Below are 21,474 nucleotides of genomic sequence, written 5' to 3' on the forward strand. Positions count from 1 at the left end.
TCCCTGCTGGCCCCTCCTGGATGCGTGCCAGAATAATTTTCTCGAACAGCTTGCCCAGGATCGAGGTAAGGCTGACTGGCCTGTAGTTCCCCGGGTCCTCTTTCCTCCCCTTTTTGAAGATGGGAACCATGTTGGCCCTCTTCCAATCCTCCGGCACCTCTCCAGAGCACCACGAGTGTTCATAAAGCCGTGCCAGGGGACTTGCAATGACTCCAGCCAGTTCCTTTAGGACTCTAGGGTGAAGATCACCTGGGCCGGCTGACTTAAAGACGTCCAGCCCCTCCAGAAGCTCCCTAACTAAATCCTCACTCACTCTAGGCCCAGGTGAGGCCATTGGTGGGCTCTTCAAGCCAAGGTGATTGATGAGTCCCACATGGCAACAAAGAGCATGGGGGCCCACAAACCGCTTGGTGCAGGGGTGGCTCGCTGGGCAAGGCAAGCTCACCCATGGGTTTATGGTCACTGACAATGGGCCAAAAATGGTCAAGGCAGTTCATGATGCCAACTTTGTTGGCATCTGCTGTGTGGCACAAGTTCCACCTCATTGTCAGGGAAGCCTTGGAGGGGGACAGGGCTGCCAGTGACGGCACCAGCAAGCTCATTTCCAAATGCAGGAAGGTGGCAGGCTACTTCCACCGCAGCATCAAGTGGGGGCAAGATGCTGTGGGACAAACAAGAAGAGCTGAGCATCCCGCAGCATAAAATTATGCAGGCTGTGGAGACTTGATGGAACTCCATATACCTGATGCTCAAGAGGCTGGTTGAGAAACAGAAGGCTATCCATGAGATGGCCTTGCACAGGGAGATCGGGATCAGTGGTCCACTCAAAGCTGAGTGGGATACCATCACCCAGATCTTGGTGGTCCTCAAGCCTTTCCTTGAGACCACCAAGAGCCCCAACAGTGACGATGCATTCCTGAGCTAGGTGATCCCTGTAGTGAGGGAACTTGAAAATGGAATGCACAAGTTCCAGGGGATCAATGTTCCTGGCTGGGGCAAGCCGCTGTTACCAGAGGCGCAGGCACTGCTGAAGCAGCTGAAAGAGAGCATCAAGAAACAGCTAGATCTGTTGTGGTCCAGTATGGTCCATGTGCTGGTGGCTCTGTGCAACTCAAGGGTGAAGGAGAGCGTATGAGGCAACAAAACCCTAGAACACTGGATGGAGATCCAGGTGAACAGAGTCCGGGAGGCAAAAGGGCACAGGTGGGGGGACATGGAAGAGGGGGATCCACTGTTCTGTGCCAGTGCGCCATCCACCAGCCAGTCTCCTCCTCCACCACAGGCGCTGTCAATGTGGACCAAAGGCATGGCTTCCATGGTGGGGTCTAGAAGCACCAGACTCCACCATCAGGCAGGTAGTGGTCAGGCCTCGGTGGCTGTCTATCTCGCTGAGGATGTGGAGCTGCTGCTGTGTGACCCCTTGGCCTACTGGATGAGCCGCAGCCACATGTGGGTCCCAGCAAGAGGTCCAAGAACCTGCATGGTTTAGAGGGGTCCATTAGGACCGTAACTGAGCTGAAGTTTGAGGGCAGCCCCCCTATCTATTATCTTTTCCAACAAGACATGGCAGCAGGTGAGAAGAGAAGGCGCCCGTAAGGTGGAGCTGGCAGTCACAGGGCCCTAAGGGTATCATGGACATTTCTAGGGACCTTACTCCGTGACAAACTGTCGTTTCCCAGAACCCCCTGCACCTATCTCCTTGAAACTTGGCAGGCTTCATGGCTTCAGAAGGGGCTACCACAGCCCTGCTGTTTTCATCTGAATCAGACACGATTTGACAAAGTTATAGGCATTTTCGTGATTCCCCATTATAGCCTATGGGTAAAACGCTAAAACACATCAAAACAGTGAAACAAAACAGAACAGTACTTCGAAACTCTGAAATGGAACACTGTCCCTCTGAAACGGTGAATCTGAAATTGAAATGAAACGTTGCTGTTTTGCATAGCCCTACTCTGCAGCCACATTTGAAAGGACTGTTTCAATTAATAAAACAGCAATAATGAAACCAGAAGAACCAATATCAAATTAATACCAGATATTTCAAGCTCCAAGGTTTAAATACTTACAATCTAATAAGCAAAATTCCCCAGTGGTTATCTAAATTATTTAAATCCAAAACATTAAAAGACATAGTACTTGTTACTATATATTTTAAAAGTTATTTACATTACTGGTATAGAATATATATCCTTACCTCCAGGATCTTTGTCTGGATTGTATTCTAAGGCATTGCTACAGATTAGATCAATATCTTTCAGATAGTCTCTTGCAGTCAGATACTGGTGCAGGTCAATTTTACAAATAACTGTTGAAAGGTCCATGGGTTGTTTAATAACTTGGATGTAATCAGGTACCTACAAATTAAAAAACAAAACAAAACAAAAAAAAACCTCAGAAATTCTGTAATCAAACTTACATAACAGCTACCAACGTAAATATCATACACTTAGTTATTTGAGCTACCTAAATAACATGTTTTTTGGTATGTCAGCAGCTGTTACATAGATTTGCTAAGGAGCCTCTTGAAAATGAATGTTTTGGTTCATTTAATGTATTGTACAATGCTGTCTCTAAGTTCCTCTTTAACATGAAATTGGGCATCATGTTATTTTCTTATAGCACTCTAATACATATGCCATTACTTCTAGTATGTACATATTAGTTACTCAATATTTCTCAGTTTGATGAAATGTTTCTACTTCTTTTAACCTGTTCAGAGGTTCAAAAACTGAAATTTTTTCCCCCTGAGTTCAATTTTCTTCTGTCCAGAGTTGTGATTGTCACTATTCCCTAGGGTAAAAGTCTTGAACTAGACCAATTATTTAAGATCTTCCTTAGCTATTACGCTAATTTAGGCTCAGCAATGAAGTTCTCTTCCCCTTCATCTCCTCTCCTCCCTCCAATTAAGTATTATTCATGCTTTTCAAATGGCCCTTGAACCTCTATCCTCTCTCTCTTAAGCATGCATATCTAAACAGTATTAAGCTCTTTATTCTGTTCACCTGTTTCAGGCACAGTAGTACCTAGACCTTTGGCATGCATGAGACTTGTAGGAGCCTGAGATACTGCATAGACCAAAGGTTTTAAAGCCAGGTCTCCAGGTCATAATCTGGGCAGGCAGCAAATTTATCAACCAATAATTAAAAATCAGAATCATCTTATGACCTAGATTTATAGTTTATTTTTATAAAGAGGAAATTCCTCACTTATAAAATATATTTAAGGAAGAAAAATTAGTCATAGAAACTTGTGTCTTTATGTCATTGTGGAAACAATTTCTACTTCAAAAACATATATGAAATTCTGTTCCCACTGTCCTCTTCTGTAATCTTGTGCTGTGTTGTTCTCCTCAGAAATGTGAGGCTACATCAGAGCCAGTCACATAGGACTTCTGAAGACTGGAACATATGCCCCCATATTTGAGAGTATGTACCTGAGAACTGTACTTGCCCCCTAAAAAATGAAATGAAAGAACCCCCCCAAAAAACACCCCAACCATACAATTTGGGGGGGGAAATCCAGACCACTTGCTATTGCACTCATTATACATCACAGCTAATTCAGATAACATAGTCCTAACACTTTCTGCAAACTGCTACTTCCATTCTTGCTCTCATAAAAACAGCTGATGGCCTATAAAGTGTGAAGAGTGCTTCATGTTTTCTTTTTAATTGAAGAAAAACAGGTGTTAAAAAGTCTTTAAAGTAAAGAAAGCTGCTTTTCACTGCTGTCACGAATATGTACATATATCAAAGCCTGTTCACTAAGCTGACTATGGTGGTACTCAAGTTTCTAAAAGCAAGCCAGAATGCCTTAAAGCAAATGAGGAAACAAAAGTTCATACATTTGAGAATCTTTTGTTTGCAAAGCTAAAAGCAATACATACTCCTTTGTCTCTCCCCAAGTCCTAACATCACTGGGTTGAGGATTAAAAAAAACAAGACGACAAACAGAAATCTTTGGTTGAAAGAAAAACGCCATGCAAAATTCTATATTCTCCATGCAGAAACATTTGTTAGAAAAATGATCAAGTTTGTCAAGTTAAATACAGCCAGAATTACACTATCATATACATGTGCCTGTTATGCACTTCCTGGATTTGCGGCTCTCTCAAGAATCAGACCTGCAGTACTCATTCCCACAACGCTGGCTTACCACATGCTGGGCTGAGGACCCAAGAGGCTGTCTAGGCTTGTGATACTGCTTAAATAACTAAGAAGCCTATATCATCTACTCCTTTCTACAAGTCCAGTATTAAACAGGCCAAGGAAACGAACCAAAGTTCATTTCAAGATAAAAGGTAACTCAGCTATGAGAGCTAGCAAGCCCTTCACAGGCAAAGGTTAGCACCTCACAATATACCGCCCATTTTATGGCAGAAGAGATCGTACATATTGAGATGAGCATAGAAAAGTCAAAGATCAAGTAGTTTGTCAAATTAAATGTTTATTTTACCTGTTAAAACAGAAACAGGAAAAAATAATCCCTCAGATCTAAAAGACTGTACTAGAGGCAAAAAAAAGTGCCGACTTACAGATGAGCTCTGCAGTGAAAACTTTATATAAAAAAGGGAAGGTGAACTACTGATTATTTCTACCATTTGGAAAATGGTCGTTGGGTTAAACTTGTTCAAGGGAAGAACATAAAATGGCCCTAAAAGGTATAATAGCTCAAAAGATGGTGATATATTAACAAAATTTAAAAATTTCAAAAAAAAAAATGGAGTAAAGAACATCTGACTTCACAGTGAACAAAGATAAATGAAAAAAACCTGTCAATAAGAGAACAGTGAGGAAAATACCATTTATTCATGATACTAATTTGAGAAAGAAGTCTCCTATGCTTGCAGGTCCATTGAGTCAAATTATAATACAAGTATGTTTGAGCTACTAGCCCTGCATTATGGAAGGCAGAACCTTTCAAGGTGGGACTGAACAAATGTTATTTTATTTGGCACAAAGCTAGCCAAAGAAAAGTACTGACTCCAGTTTCTGTAAAATAAACTAAACCATACTAAAACTGTTCCAACTCGTAGGAAAAAAAAGTTTAGATCAACCTTTACTTTACCTCCTCTGGGTCCACAGGTTTAGTAAATGCCCTGAAACGTTTGTCAATAGCCAGTCTGTGGGTAACATTCCTTAAGAAAATCCTAAGCTCACGTAACGTATCTTCCTCCTGCTCCTCAAGCCGTTTCACTTCCTCCTCTGTCAGTTGTCGTGGCTCAGGTGGTGGGGCTACTGGAAGGACTTCCAATGCCTGCAAAACTTAAGTCAGACAAAAAAGTTTCAGCAATTTATGGGATGCATTTTAATGCAATCCTAAACTTGTATTTATTACCCAAATAGATATTGGAAGGTTGCAGAGAAGTTAGAAGGCAGATGTTTGTATCCCATTCTAACCTGCTTTCTTTTTTGATACAGGAGGTTTAGTAGCTTGGTATAAAATTAAATCCTCAAAAAATTGTCTTCTTTCTTCACTGTTAGGCAATGTGACATTGAAAACTTCTCCATAATCATCAACAAACAGTTCCTGCACCTGAGGGAGAAAAAAAAAACAGCCATTTAAAATAAACTACAAGAATTTTGTACTAGCATTTTATTTCTAGACTGAACAGCAACCATGTAAACAGCAGAGTACAGAAGCATCACTGATAAATTATCTTTTTGGCCCTAAAAGCTAGATTTCCAAGGATTAGTATCATGCTATTAAAAAGTGGTTGGAGGGGACATCTTTAAAGTTCCACCTAAGTGGAAGCAACTGCTTGATGAATATATTTAGTTTATTTAGACCACCAAGGCACAGATTTTTGTATTCAAATGCATTGTTACACTGTGGACTGAATTATATGACAGGCAGCAGTTTGGCCCGTGGTGATAAGCAGATTTGATATTATATTGTAATTACATGTTGCCAGTTTTTTCTCCATGTTATGGAATGACATTATTAATAAGGATTTTTTTTTTTTTAACTTATTGTTTCAGGCTTTTAATTAGAATCTGAAATTCTTCTAGGGATTTTTTTCCCCTATTAAGATGAGCATTTTAGAAAAATTAAGGTGAAAAAGATGAACGCAGAACATCAGTGACAACACAGACACACAAATTCTGCAAAGTAAATAGTAGGGCTGTGCAAAATTTCAGCAGCTGTTTTATTTCGGAGGTGTTTCAGGCCATTTCAACACCTGAATCACTGAATCCAGAAGACTCCAAAACATTTCAGAAATGTTTTGGAGAATTTTGGAGCCTGGCTTGCAGGGAAACAAAAACTGAGAAAGAGGGTAAAGAGGGGAAAAAAGGACTGTTCTTATATTGACATCTAGCTCCCTGTTCGATTCCCCTACCTCTCTGATCATTTCCCCAGCAATTCGGGGGTGGGCAGGGAGGGGTGTGCGCGCGCGTGGGTCCCGGATCTGCATGCAGGGTTTCAGCAGGCTGAAGTCAAGTCAAGTGAAGTTGCATTTCGGGTTTAGTACAGTAGTTCAGAACCATTTTAGACCTGAGGATCCCCCCTTGTCAGAGCTGAGGCACCTCTCCATAGCTTATGTGAATTGAGCAGAACTCCATTTAAAAAACTAATATATTTATTACAGTTACCTCCTTGCAGAGGGGGCAGGTGAGCAGCTAAGGGCAGGCTCAAGCCCTGCCTGCCTAGCTGCTTATTTCTTCACATAGGAAGCCTGAGCCTGCCTATTTGATTATCTCCTCCTACTTCCTGTGGCACCCTTTAAAGGATCTTGTAGTACACCTCAAGGTACCCCAACAACCTGGTTGAGAATCACTCGTCTAGTAAGTACTTTCCAGAGCAGGGCCTTACTTTCAAATCTCCCTTTTGCCTTACATGGTAGGATATTTTACTAGTAAAATATTTATAATTTTGATTATTATAGATTTTAATCTACTGTAGCAAAAGCACACTTTTTAAAACTGTTTTTAAAAAAGCCTCAACCTAATTTGTAAGGATACTTAACCCCTTCTCCCCTTCCCTCAACTAACTGTCATCTCATTAACCTAAAACAACTCTTACTCATGTGACACCTGGAAAAGTTTTAGGACACAACATGATACAGGTTTCCCTTGCTTTATGTTGTACATATGTTCCTGGAAAACAGTGCATAACTCTAATTCACACAAAGGGACTCCACTTTACAATTTAACAAACAGGGATATGTTCCAAGACCTCAACTGTACTGACCCCCTCGACTGTACTGACATGGTGTAGCGCTGCTCCTGGGACAGCTGCAGCTCCGGAAGCATGGGCACCAGCTGCCTGGAGCAGCTGCCATGGGTGCTGCTGCTGAGAGGCTCCATGGCTCTCAGCTCCTGGGGTGCCATGCTGACAGGGCTGGGTTGCAGGGGCTGGCGCTGCAGCCTGGCCCAGGCACCACCACCCGGCTCAGCCCCCCTCAAATAATTTTTTCTTCCTCCACCTATGGTGCCATTCCCACAATGCACCGGCACAAAGCAGCTGATTGTGGGCTTCCACCACACCAGTTGCATAAGAGTGAATTTACCTCGCATATAATGAATTTTTGGTATAAAAAGGGTCATCGCATAAGAGCAAATTTGCACTTGCAGAACCCGCATAAAGCGAGGGAAACTTGTATTTTGTTAAATCTGAAGTCATTCAATGCTTTTCCCTCCCACTTTTCAACAGGGAAGAGACCGCTGAGAAAACATTTGTTTTCCCCATAGCCCCTGATGAGCCAAACTTCCCAATCCACTTTGCTCAGTGAAAGATACTTCAGGAAATTGAAGAATGTTGGTTAAGTACATTAGATGAGTGGCACTGTTAATGCTGATATTTAAACACTGTCATGAACTGCAGTATTAACATGGCAACAAGATAGAATGGGTGTTTACATCTTTCAAAGCTAATTTTCAGCACTTACAAACTCAGATAGACTTCATTACCTCTGTCCACATTTGGAGATTTTCTTTACAGCCACCACAATTAAAACTTAGGTTTTTTTGTTTAGTTTATTTTTTTAGAACCACTGATTTTGGAGCTACATAATTACCATACACAAGTCCTGCATGGATAAACAATACCTCTTGGGGCAGAGCTGCATAACACATATCTGATGTTGCAAGTAGCAACACTGGAGCAAACGATGGAATATTCTGTAATATTGTTGTAAATGTAGCTCTCAACGTGAATCCAACCGTCTCCCACCATAAGTGGACATGTGGAATATAAATTATACTTGGCGCTGTTCTCTTGGCTTCACGGATTAACTAGTAAAACAAAAGTATACGACAGAGAAACATTGTGAAATAATGGAAAAGGTCACTAATAAAATAGCAGTTAATATATCAGCTATGAAACAATAATGATGAAATAAGGCACTACTGGCTAGGCACAGCTCTCAGTCAAGAAAGTTACCTCAGCTCTGGCCTAAGGGCAAGGAGTTGAGCACCACTGATGTATCAGATTCTAACCTGCCATGTCTTAAAGTTTAGTAAGTTACAGTGAATTGTTAATAAACTTGTTTATAGAAGAGACATTAGTTTGTTACTGCTTCCCATTTTTACCGTAGTCAAGGTTTTTTGGGTAAACGCGATATCTTTTATTAGATGAACTAAACAGTTGGGAAAAACATTTATTGCAGGTTTTTGGATACAAACGCCCTTCTTCAAGCACTGGAAAGAGTCTGTTGTTGGTTTGGGTGCTCTCTTCAGTAGATTAGAAGCCAAGATGCAAAAATAAAGTATTTTTCCCCAACTATTTAGTTAGTCTAATAAAAGATATCACATTTACCCAAAGAACCTTGTCCCCCTATGTCCTTAGACCAACATGGCTACAACCAACAACCCTGAAACATGGAAAAGATTGAATTTTTCTTGTATTTTTATTATATGAAAAATGAATGTATTGCCTACTGTAGAACGTGTACACACGGCAAGCCAATTTGAACATTACTATGAAAATGACACTTCTAGGCAGAGGGTGACGTTGAAGTTTGCAAAGGCATCCATCAAAAATGTTAATGCTTGAGGATGGATTATAATGGAAGATCAATATATGTATTTTAGAGAGCTCTCTTCTGGGAATGTGAAGTGAACTGGAAATCACAGATGGGATGACATTCTCCTAGGGGATTATTGAAGAAATATGCATTATTTTAATATGGGTATTGATGCTCTCAGATTTCAGGGAGAAAAGAGACTCTGACAATGAGATCCCAAGCCTTGACAGCATCATCTCAAGTCTGAACTCCACCATAAGTGTGTTCTGCCAGTCAGACAAATCGTTTAGTTTCTTGGTTTCTCCACTCCCCTGTTGTAGAACAGGAATAGCAATGATTTTTTACCTCATGAACATACTGCAGTGGCAACTAAAAACTGAAATATAGAGATACTAGGATGACAAGAGCCATATAATGGGGGCACCTCAGTTACTGTTTTCTTCCAGCTCCTGCCAGGGCCACTGGGCCCCGCTTCCCTCTCCCAGCTTCTGCTTTTTGCCCCGTCCACTGGGAGCAGGCAGCCCATAGGGCCCAGGGAGCCCACAGGTCTGAAAAGGTTTGGAGATGTGGAACAAAAATTACCTGTGCGCATGTTTCTTCAGGCGATGTAGTACTAGTGCCAAACAAGACTGAGAGCTCCAATGTGTACACTGCAAACTTTTCTAAGGCATGTATTACTGCTGGAGCCAAATGAGAGCTCTGTCCATAGCCTGGCTCTCCAGCTATTAAGAGTCGTGGTCTGTAAGAAGTTGGCTGGTGATAAGCACTTCTAAAAAAAGAATTGGAAAACCAGGACATTTCAGATAGATTTCTGAAGAAATCTTACACAAAATAATTCCATTAATGAATGAAGGTTTGGGTGTTCAGTGTCTGTGCACTCTACCATAAATCTAGTATTTAAAAAGAAACAAGAGAATATTTTGTCGATAATTCTGCTTATACGTAGGTATGGGGGGTCATCCAAGATATCAGAAAAAGTAACAAAAAAAATCAGTAGCATAACTTACAGGTTACAGTAAGGACTTAATATTACTTCCATCATTGATGTATTGTTATTTAGTTCATCTTTCCCCACACTTTTTGACACAGGCAACAAAACTCTCTCCAGGTTTGAGAGAAGTACTGTTTTTTGCAACCATAATTATCACACTACAGTTGATATATCACACTGCTGCTTAGCCTTCTGACTCTGCAAGCCAGATGAAGGGCGCAGTGCTAGCCTGTGGGCCAGAATACACCCCACATACTGGGATTCAGGCCTGGGTCACCCAATCCAGCATGCAGGGCCACTGCATCCAGCCCACGGGCCTCCCCATGGGTCCAAAAATTTGTCAGCAGGGGAGCACTGCCAAATTTGCAGACCAAAGGGAGCCCCACAGGCGGGATGATGCATGGGGGCCAGATATGGCCTGCAGGCCATGGGTTGGACACCCCTGATGTATCAGACTCTAACCTGACAGGTCTTTAAGTTTAGTAAATAAGAGAATTTCCCCAGCCAGCATAAGAGATTTGGGTAAAATAACAGATGGCGCAAACCAAATTAAGATTCCACAATAAGATGACTTTTCAATCAAGTGTTTTTGTTACAATCACTTAATTTAACTGCATAGTTTGAAAGAAAGAGAGAGAATCATTGTTAAACTAAGCAACTAATTATATAATTACAAGCAAAGAAAAAAAATCTTCTAGTTACAGTAGAATTATTGTTTTCAAATATATGCTGGACCTTAATATTTATCCACACACTTCAAGAATTCTTTTGCCTTTCATCTGGTGATCTCCCTTGAAGGAGAAGAGCCTTTTCTCCTAAATTCGAGCAGTTGTCGTTAGGTATTTAACCATAAGTTTACTTTCTTGCTTCTACAGTAGCCTTGTTTATTTCTGTCAAAGATTAAGTATGCACACATACACTCACACTCCTTGTAACTAAAAACAACAGCAGTCTGAATTTACTTGCAAGACAAAAAATGTTCACCTGTTGAAATTGAGGAAATTCTCTTTCCGCTTAGGTGTTTTTTGAAAAAGGTCATCTTCAAACATTGAAGGGGACTCCTCATCACTGTACATTAAACCATTTTCTAAAATATGATTTCCAACATCTGAAAAAAACAAAACCAATAGAATTGGTCATTTCTAAGAAGCTGTATTCTCTTGCTTGAAGCAACCACACTTCTCAATAAATGCCCAAATTATGAGATTCTCTGATTCCTATTAGATCACCACCACCTTCACTGTTTTGCCTCAGTAAATCATAGGTCTGCTACAATATGGTAATTTCCAAGCTGTTAGACTTCCTAATTGTGACACACAAATTACAAGTTTTGCTGCAGCAGAACTAGTAAAAAATTTAGAATACCTTAAAAACATTATAAAGGAATCTTTACCTGATTTTTGTCCTCTACTTAATCCAAGCTCCGTATGTGGAAAAACTCTGTTTAAGGCCTCTAAAATTTTGTGAAGCGTGTTTTCAAGTAGGGGTTTTGAAACAGGTGAGAGTGCTTGACTGGGCGATGTAACAGCCCTCTGAGAAGCCGGTATAGTCTTTTGCATAGCCACAACAAAATCCTTAGCTGTTATTTTAATAGAAGAGATATCCAACTGCAACTTCTCACTGCTAGTGTATATTTGAGGATAACGTCGACGTAAAGCACACAAAGCAGCTTCAGCACATATGGACTTAATATCTGCACCACAGTATCCTGTGATTGAAACAAGTTCATTTAGTTCCAACATTCTCAGACATCCCAAAAGATGCAAAAACAGCATGAATAAAGCTAGAGCACCAAAGTTCCTCACTTAGCAGAGACAGAAGCAAAAACACGGCAAAACTGTTTGTCTTTTTGTGAGAAAAAGGATGGGAAAAGTCTCATTCTCCTAAGACACGAGTCACCAATACATGAGTGGGTAACAATTCTGCCTGTGCTGATTCTCAGCGATTTAAACGAGGTCCTAGAAAACATAGGAGTTTTGCTCATAACAAAGTTGGGTCTTTAACTGACCAAGCTGCATTAAAAATCACCTAAAACCAGATATTCTTCTAGCAAGGGGTGAAGGTTCACGACAGTGATTACAGAGAAAGTTCTTTATTTCCATTAAACGGATCCTCAAATGTTATAGTGGACAAAAAAAATTTCCTATAATACTTCCTTTAGTATTTAGCTTGTAGATAAGATTATTTTTATTTATTTACTTTTGTTAGTCATGTATTCATCTTGAGAACTCTGGCCCTCTTATCTTAGCAAAGGAATCAGAACTCATGGTAGAGGTGACATCTTTTATTAGATCAACTAGATTTTTGCTTACCAACACATTTTTCTGCTAATTCTTCAAGAAAAGTATCCAACGGCTTAGGGTTCCAGTCTCTTGTGTGAATCTTGAGGATCTCTTTTCTAGCCTAGGAATAAATTTTTTTTTAAAAAAAATCACACACATTCCCCACTTGTTCTTCCTGAAAAAAATATTTCAGTTAAAGGTGACAGCAATATAAATCACTTCTTGTTTTAAACAAGATAACTCTAATATTCTAGGAATATAACTTTCTGTACTTTTCAACAAATTGAAGATGTTAAATTTATATTAAATGACCCCCTGGGAGAAAGTGTACACAATTTAAAAATATTATAAGCATTTAAGGCTCCTGGGGGCAGAGGGAAGGGAGTATTCTCTCTACAGTTGTACTTCTTGTGATCTTGGAAGAATCATCTCCATTTCCAACTAAGGCTTGTGACAAATTTTCCTTCAGGAATGCTCGTAAAATAGGATCAGGCATTTAAATTGAGACACATTGGTCCATCTAGTTCTTTCTTTAAAATTTTAATTCTTAATTTCAAAGCCTTTCTTTTTTTAGACCAATGGGAACACAAGTTCTATGCAACAATAGCTGCGTCTACATGAGCAGCGGACTGCGTAGTTGCTACTGTGCAGTCATTTAGCATTTGCTTAACCAAGTACTAAATACCTACACAGTAACCACTGGTATTGCACAGTACCGTTGCTTCATGGGTTTTTTTTAGATGTTATTGCACAGTAGCAGCACGTTACCGCACAGTAGCTCAGTACTCCACAGTAGCATGACTGTTATGGTTTCTACCCAGTGATGCTACGGCATCGTAGCAACAAGCTGTGGTGCAGTAGCTCATTGCTACTGAATTGTAGCACCTTGTGCAGACGCACTCAATATCAACAAACACTGTTTGCCAAAACATTATCCTGAACTAGCAAATCCACAAGGAGTATTTTAATCCTCTTTTTTTCCAATTGATCCTAAGATTTGCACTTCCTGAAGTAGTTCCTGGATCTATATCAATAAATAACATAAGTTACACTAGACAATTCTGACAACAGCTATGCTGTCTTAGTACGGTGTCTACCTTATGCAAACACTAGTACATTACCTCCTGGATACCATTCTCTTACGTACATTGTGAAGCACACCACCCCCCTCCAAAAGTAGCCACTCCTGAGCATCTTTTCATTAAACCATAACACCTAGACTCGACACAAAATTTTACACCTTTAATGCTAAAGGCGAATTGTATTTCTTACCTCTTTATCTGGCAAGGTGAAAAGGAATTCTCTATCAAAGCGCCCAGGCCGTCGTAAAGCAGGATCTATCGAATCTAGTCTGTTGGTGGCTCCAATCACTACAATCTCTCCTCTGCTATCTAAACCATCCATAAGTGCAAGTAGTGTAGATACAATAGAACTAGGGGGAAAAAAAAAAAACGTTATTTCATGTTAGCTGCCCAAACTTATTACATTGTGCATAATCACTCTTAAGATTCAGACAAGGAATCAAATACCAGCGTTAGGTGAAAAGCACAGTTCCTTTGGTAATATGCTTTATGGGACCAACTGCATATTTGGGAGACATGTTAGCCAAATTGTTGGCCATCAACTGTCCTCACGTCTCAGAAAGTAGCAGGTACACCTTAAGCTAAATACCAAGACACATGCATGCCACTGTTTTAATGCCAAATGCAAGCAAAAACAGGCTGTAAACTGTGGAGTAAAGAGAAGTCATCAGAAGCAGCTTCAAGACAAAGAGAAGGGCAGCTGGTTAAACAGTCCAATAAAAAAATAATTCAAAAAGGAAAAAGGTGAGAGGGTAGGGGATTATTACCTGTAGATTAATTGAGCTAAACTGGAATTGACTTAAAAAGGACATACATATTTACTTAAACTAATATAAAAGAAAAATAGAAGAAGCCAGGGCCACTGTACCAACACCAACTTATCAGAACACTCCTGGTAACAAATCTGAAATATCCATGTCTTCCAAAGCCCTAAATTTCTGCAGGGACTGAAGACCTGACAAAATATTAATATGTGGAGAAGTGGAAGAATTCTTTGGTCAACTTCACCTGAAATTCTTCTACAACCAGGACAGGACCACTCTGGCCACCCTGTCACCAGATACTGAGAAAACAAACAACAAAAAGCCATTTGACTAGACACCCTCCAGCAGACAACCATACCCTGAATCACTTTGTTGACTGCTTTAGAAAAAGCTTACCAGGGAATTCTCAGCAAACAAAGGCAACACCACAGCCTCCCTCCTTAGAAAAAAGCTGTATTCTCAGATCCAACAACAAAATAGTAATCAAACCATGAAACAAAAGGAGGAACCACACACCTTCAATCATACAAAGGCTATATCAGTCAAGCTAACAGATAACTCTCTGACACCAACTATTAAAAGGAACTTAGAGAAGACACTATACCAGTATTCAAACTGAACTCAAAAAAGGTCATCAAATAGTTTATAAATCAGCTTCAAGAAAAACTTAAAACTAACCCTCAAGTCCCCAACCCAGAAACATTTCACAAGCTCCCTAAGATACTAGAGATGTAGATATTGGTCCATATTGGATCAGCACCGATAAGAGGAAAATTAACTATGCCAAAAACCTAAGCTAACGTCTCTCCCAAATACATTGTTGGTCCAGTACAAGATGCTACCAAAGAAGCCTTGTTTCTTGCATGTTCCCTGGACCAAAGCTATGCAGCACTCTTTCCCCATTTTGTCGGTTTCAGTAAGCTGTTCAATAAAGATTGCTCCTTTGAGAAAAGCACACAAAAAAATTTAAATGCACAACCACAACAGTCTTGAACCTTCAGCTGCTTTTGCCAGTTTCTGTTCTGAAAGTACAGAACTGCATTGGAATAGACTATCAGGACCCAGAAGACTTAGTGTTGCTTTTTTCATCAAGCAAGAAGCAATTGACAGTGCTATAGAAAGGATACACCTCTTCTTTCTCTGTACTTTTTGGATAGAGATGCAAACAGTTTAGTGAGAGGTGGATATAGGGGGAAACTTCTAATTTTCTCATTTTAGGAAACCACAACAGAGTCAACACCCTTTAACAAAATCCAGTGATGAAGAAAGCATGCACTTTATGTATATTAGATTTCAAGGCTGGCAACCTACTATGTTCAAAAGAACCCATTTAGTCTTCTCAGCGTTTTTTCAGCTGGCACAGAGACTGCAAATGCAATTGTGCTCATTTACATTTGCAAGACTAAAGATTTTTTTTTCTTTTTCCTATAAAGTTTTGTCTCATTACAACACAAAGTGTAACGTTTTCTTTTAAATACTTTCATTAGGGCCGCAAACATTACATGAGCCTATTATTCATTTATGATGTGAAAACGATAACACCAACAAATCCACTAGAAAAGCAAATGGACAGGCTGGAAATATGATTTCATATAGAAAGTTGTACTGGAGAATATAAGAAACTCAAATCGGAAAATTAAATCGAATCATACTGACCTTGGTACCAGTGCAAGCTCTAATCACCTGCAATACACTGCTCAGATACGTGGGTGCCTCCTCCTACAAAAAGTCTGTGCCTTCTCCCCTTCAGACCATCAGGAATATTATGTTAAAAAGAGGACATTGTCAAAGTGCAATACCTGTGAATCTGGTCTTGTCTACTTGATCGTACAGGAGCCAGACCATCTATCTCATCAAAGAAAATGATTGAAGGCCGCATCTGATAGGCCTAAAACAACAACAGGCTCAGAAATACTGGAAGTGTGTGAAATGTAGTAATCACATCCAAAAAACCCACCCCACCTTCATTTAAAAAAAAGTCATCACTGCAAATGTTAAGCCTTCAAAAGTTAGAAAGTTCCCAAATCAAGGTTGCATGAACATACTTTTTGATGAAAAAGAGCCAAAACAAGTGCCACTACCCCAAGATAATAAAACCAGAAATATTATATCATGTACCTCTCTACGAAAAGTCATCAGAAGATGTTTTAGATCAGGAGCAATGACTGCTATTTTTTCAGTTAACCGAGTAATTAGAACAAGTGATAAGTTAAAATGCTGTATATGAAACCACCACTTGGGGTGCAGGGTGTCATTGCCTATAGGTTTCTCATCTCTTTAATGACTTCAGAAGAAAGCAGGATTCCCAAGTCTTGAAGTTACAGGTTCTGGAGGCAAACATGCTTAAGTAGTGGGTCTTGCTCTCAGACTGTTTATTTCTCTCTCCCCATATCCTGAATCCTTTCCTGGTTCCTGTAACTTTTCCTTTTCTCATCTCTCTCTCCTGTGCCTAAAGTTCCAAGCCCAAGCTCCACAGTGTGGAGATGCCTGGACTACTCAGTGAGAAGGTGCAATATTTTTTTTTTCCAAGTTATAAACAAAACCCCCACATTTCCCTGCAATCTCTTTCTATGAAAGAGACTGAATTTTTTTTTATTGCAACTTCAAAAAAAAAAAAAGAGAGAAAAAGAGATTCAGCTTGAAGACGACACCCAGATGTGTAAAAATTCTTAAAGCATTAAAATGTGGCAAAATTCTAAACAACTGAAAGCAAGGCCTTATGAAAAGCATTATGAAACCATAAACTATGGATGCTACTAGCAGTAAGCAGTACACTTACCTGATCAAATAACAATCGGAGCTGTCGTTCAGATTCTCCCACCCACTTACTCAAGCAATCAGCTCCTTTTCTCATAAAGAATGCTACTCTCCTATCACCCTGACTGCATTCGTTAGCAAGTGCTCTGGCCACAAGGGTCTTTCCAGTACCAGGTGGACCATAGAACAGACAGCCTCTGCAAAATACATGAATTTCCATGTTTCAGTTAGGATACCTTAGGAAGGAATGTATTTTCAAGAGCTTAAGTAACAATCAATATGCAGGGTAAAGGGTAAACAAATAATCAAAATGTGTCCAATTTAGCATGGACACAAACACACACTTTTATTTAGCAAAAATATGTTATTATCTATGCAACTTTAAAAGCCTGAAGGTATTGTTCCTCTTATCTAGTAGAGGGGTGTTAAATACATGGCCCACAGATCAGCTGGCACACCAGGGAATTTGGGGGCTTGGGTAGCAGTGAGTATGGCCTACTGCAGAATTCAGGACTGTTAGAACTGGCCATTGGCAAATGAGTGAGTGAGGGCTGTGCTGACAAGCCACTGCTTGCCTTGCAGATCTAACCCGCCAGGAGTCCCACAGTCCAGATCTGACCAGAGCATAAGCACCCTGATCAAGTCTAAGCTTTCCATATTACAAAGGTCTTAGTATTTCACCAGTAAGAAATTATTTTCCCTATTATACATGTACACATTGGTTCCAATCCAAACAGACAAGTTAAAAAAAGAGAGAGAGAGAGACAGAGATCATCCTCATTTTACAAAGTAAGAAACCAAGAAACAAAAAAAAATTAAGTGATTTGCTAAAGTTCTACAGTTTGTAGCAAAATCTGCAAATGAAGATGGAACTCAAAGTCCAGTTTAGTGCTCTAAACAGGATAATTTCTTCAGAAGTTGAAGTTCCCACTACTACAATACCCGCACAACATTCTCTTATTCATCTGTGATGAACTAGTAAAATGGACCGTTCTCTCTCAATGAAAGCCACAGACAAGGTCAACCCATAGTAAATGACATTACCATGAAAATAGGGATGCTCAAGCTATGCCCAACACCAAGACGCATTCAACAAAACAGATCCAGTGTGTTGCAAAGTCAAGAGGCCTTTGCAGATACTAACATTTAGAATTGTCAAATAAGTTAGATGCCATTAAGAGAAGTTTAGAAGTAATATTAAAGAAAACCACAAGACTTGTTACTTGTAAAACTTAATTTTTCATTTTCAGAAGTCTAAAGTTACATTTCAGTAGGTTTCTACTGAGTTTTTGCCTACATAGTTCTACCTGAGCAGTCACCTTGCTGGGGTCACCTAACCCCACCCCGGTTATCTTTCCTGCAGGGGGCTAGACCAGATGATATTTCAAGGTCCCTTCTGGCCTTACAATCCATGAATCTTTGCTTTATATACAATGGAAAAATGGAACTCTCCTACTTATATTTGTTTCACGTGCACAAGTCATATGCCAATATGTTCCCATCTATTACAATATGCTCAGTAAAAAAAAAAAAAGTGTCTCATTAGTACAAGCATCTATTATTATAGTCTAGTTTTAAACACATAGCCAAAATAGATGCGAAAGGTGGAGCTTATTTTGCTCTGTTAACAAATGTATTACTAATACTCTAACCACATATTAGAATTTATATATGAGCAGGGTGGGAGGAGAAAATCAGATCTTCATACTTCAAAATAAGTTTGTAGATGTGAAACACTGTCTCCGTCTATAAATTGATCATATTTAGCATGGAAGTCAAGTTAAAATACAGAAACTGGAATTGCTATTTTTATCCAGGTCACTTTTCATATTCGTATATTCTTATTTTAAAACAGATGCCTTGACTATGCATTACCCAAATCTTGAAATGATCTATGCTTGGGACTGATCTGTTTGGATAAGGTCTAAAGACACTTAGAATGCAAAATTCTCCTGGAAACAGAAATACAAATCTTCAAATTCTAATAAATTATATATATTACCTCGGAGGTTGAATTTTGAATCTCTCAAACACTTCTGGATAAAGTAGTGGAAAAACCACCATCTCTTTCAGAGCTGAAATATGGGTAGAGAGGCCACCAACACTATCAAATCGTACCTAAAAAGGAATAATTACATATATGTGTGTGTCATGTTACACACACCCCACCACCAATATACTTCACACGTGTCAAAAAAGGCTAAATTGCAATTCTAAGCAATCACATGTGGATAGCACTATTTTCCTCCCCCTTTTCAATTCAAAGTTTGATGAATAAAGGTGCATAGTTGTTTGCAAAAAATTGAGGACTGGATTGCTGGGCCCAAAGGTCTGGAATTTGAGAGTGCAGTATTTAACATACTGCAATCTCGATAGCAATACTACACCAAGGATCCAAGAACAGAAGAAAGAAAAAAACATGTGCGGCTACAAAAGAAAACACACTTCACATTCAAGGTAATTTTGAAGTAGGGTGAAGAATAGGTTGTGCACAAAGGTAGTTGTAAAGAGATATAATTATAGGTAACTTAATAAAGGTTTTCCAAAGAATGAAAGAAATTTTGTTCACAGTATTTGAAATATAAAACACTCACTGAACAATCTATTTGCATTGGATCAACATCAGCCAGACTTGCTCCAATTTTCATTCGATCTTTGTGAACTCCCTTTAACTCATCTTTTCGAAAGTTAAGTGGAAGGCACCTGGTTTGCAAGGCAAAGAGAGAGACCGAGAGAACCCCAGGTAAAGTAAAGTACAAATAGTTTATTGGGAAAATAACACAAAAGTTTGTATATGTCTGCAATAAGAGTAAATCACTAAGAGTGAATTTTGCTAATAAAACTGAATTAGATTCATAACATCCAAGTGTCAATACAGGAAAAAATACCATTCCAGACATTTCAAGTTATTAAAATATTTTAACATAGTTAAATCACGAAGGTGATTTAACTTTTGAAGGTGCAGCCTTCAAAAAGCCCATTCCAAGGTCTTATGCTTTAAATTATTTTGGTTACTTTTGAAAGTTTCAGCCCTAGGGAATTGGTGGGAACTGCAATAACTGACTTAACTCCTTATTTCACATTTGCATATTGTGATCCTACTTTAGTATTTTAATTATGAAAGCAATTCTTCTAGTAATTTAAATACGCAAGCTTCAGGTAAAGAGATAGTAATCCAAGTGCTTCCTGTTTCCATGGTTGAGCAAGTCTGGAACTGCTACTCCATCCCAAGCATTTTTGTCTGCGCAGACCATAGGAAGTCTCCTAATTTTACTTACATTTTAACTTTATGATATCCTACAGAATCTTGAATGCATTCATTCATAAATTGCCATTAAAGGAATGCCATCCTTTTTGAAAACTACAGCAACCACCTGCCTGAAACTTTTCCATCTATTACAGTTAGACTTGACAATAAAAACAAAGAACATTGTAACAAAAAAGAAAGTTATAACAAACCCCCCCCAACAAACTACTATTGTTTTTAAGCCAGTTTATATTTGCATCTTATAGTACTTTGTATACAACTGCTTCACCTTTGATAAAAGTACCATTTTAAACAGATCAGAAAAGAATGTACATTTTCACGAGGGAACTGAAAAGGCTCGGTTCATGCTGCTTAAGCAGATTTAAAAGCAGTTTCTGATGGGCTTCTAGAATCGGCTCCAAGTTCACAGGCTCCTTTTAAACTCAAAAGTACCTACAGATGTGGTTACTTAGGAGTCTGTTCTGTAAGAATTAAGAAACTACTGCTTTATTTACATGCAGATATTCTCTCTTACAGGCCAGGGGAGGAACTACTTAATGGCACAAACCTCCTTAAAGTTCTGTTACGGCTGCGCTTCTTACGCCTCTCAAAATGTTCTTCATCATCAGAAGAGGAAGAGGAGGAGGATGTAGAATCGCTGTTATGGATTGCATGTTTCCGTCTGTATTTATTGTAATTATTTAAATAAAAACAGCAAGAAGTGTCACTATGTAGTTACCATAACAAGTTAAAATAAAAAGCTGCTAATTGTTGATTCCCACATGGCAGAAAACTGGTAGGTAAGGCAGTCTATCTCCTTTGTGGTTTTTTCCCCCCTACCAGTTGCATCCTTATTTGCAAGGGGGGAGGGGGGAGGGTAGAGCAAGGGGGAGGGAGAAAGAGAGAGAGCATTCCTCACTGAACGAAAAAATAATGTCCTAGTGACCTAGTGAGTTAAAATGTTTAAAGTAGGTGATGTTCTACAGCCAAAATTTCAAACAATTTCTAATGTTAATTGACAGACAATTTCAGAAGACACCTTCTCTAATCAAGACCCAAGACATCTAAAATTGGAACATCAAAAAGTTACTAGTCACTTTTGAAAATTCTGGCCAAGATACTTATACTCAACAGTAGGTGCAATGTACCTGAGCAGGATGGGAGGACAAGCTTTATTTTGCTCAGTAGTGACACCATGCAGATAAGGTTTTTCTGTGTATCATAATTATGTACTTTCATCTTAACATTTTATAATTTCACTGAAAAAGATGCAGACAGCAAATTATCCTGGGTATGTATTTTTGATTTTTCTATAACATTTTTGTACATGTCTTTGTGACATATCCACAACTTCAGGATAAAAAAAAAAAAAAAAAAAAAAAA

General features: G+C 39.2%; 1 protein-coding gene across 1 annotated transcript in view; it reads right to left on the reverse strand.

Annotated features, from left to right (window-relative positions):
- Nucleotides 1-21,474, reverse strand: part of ATAD2 (ATPase family, AAA domain containing 2) — a 63,120-nt gene that overhangs the window by 25,452 nt on the left and 16,194 nt on the right. The window contains exons 9-22 of the mRNA XM_019528123.1: nt 20,660-20,773; nt 19,439-19,547; nt 18,847-18,962; nt 16,867-17,041; nt 15,887-15,975; nt 13,514-13,673; nt 12,272-12,362; nt 11,353-11,667; nt 10,944-11,067; nt 9,551-9,737; nt 8,052-8,237; nt 5,403-5,538; nt 5,071-5,267; nt 2,198-2,357 (exon numbers count right to left, since the gene is read on the reverse strand). Of these exons, the coding sequence (XP_019383668.1) occupies nt 2,198-2,357; nt 5,071-5,267; nt 5,403-5,538; nt 8,052-8,237; nt 9,551-9,737; nt 10,944-11,067; nt 11,353-11,667; nt 12,272-12,362; nt 13,514-13,673; nt 15,887-15,975; nt 16,867-17,041; nt 18,847-18,962; nt 19,439-19,547; nt 20,660-20,773 (2,159 nt within the window). The remainder of the gene's footprint in view (nt 1-2,197; nt 2,358-5,070; nt 5,268-5,402; nt 5,539-8,051; nt 8,238-9,550; nt 9,738-10,943; nt 11,068-11,352; nt 11,668-12,271; nt 12,363-13,513; nt 13,674-15,886; nt 15,976-16,866; nt 17,042-18,846; nt 18,963-19,438; nt 19,548-20,659; nt 20,774-21,474) is intronic.

The sequence above is a fragment of the Gavialis gangeticus genome, unplaced genomic scaffold (genome assembly GCF_001723915.1).
Source record: "Gavialis gangeticus isolate Ggan-Ray unplaced genomic scaffold, GavGan_comp1, whole genome shotgun sequence".
Lineage (NCBI taxonomy): Eukaryota > Metazoa > Chordata > Crocodylia > Gavialidae > Gavialis > Gavialis gangeticus.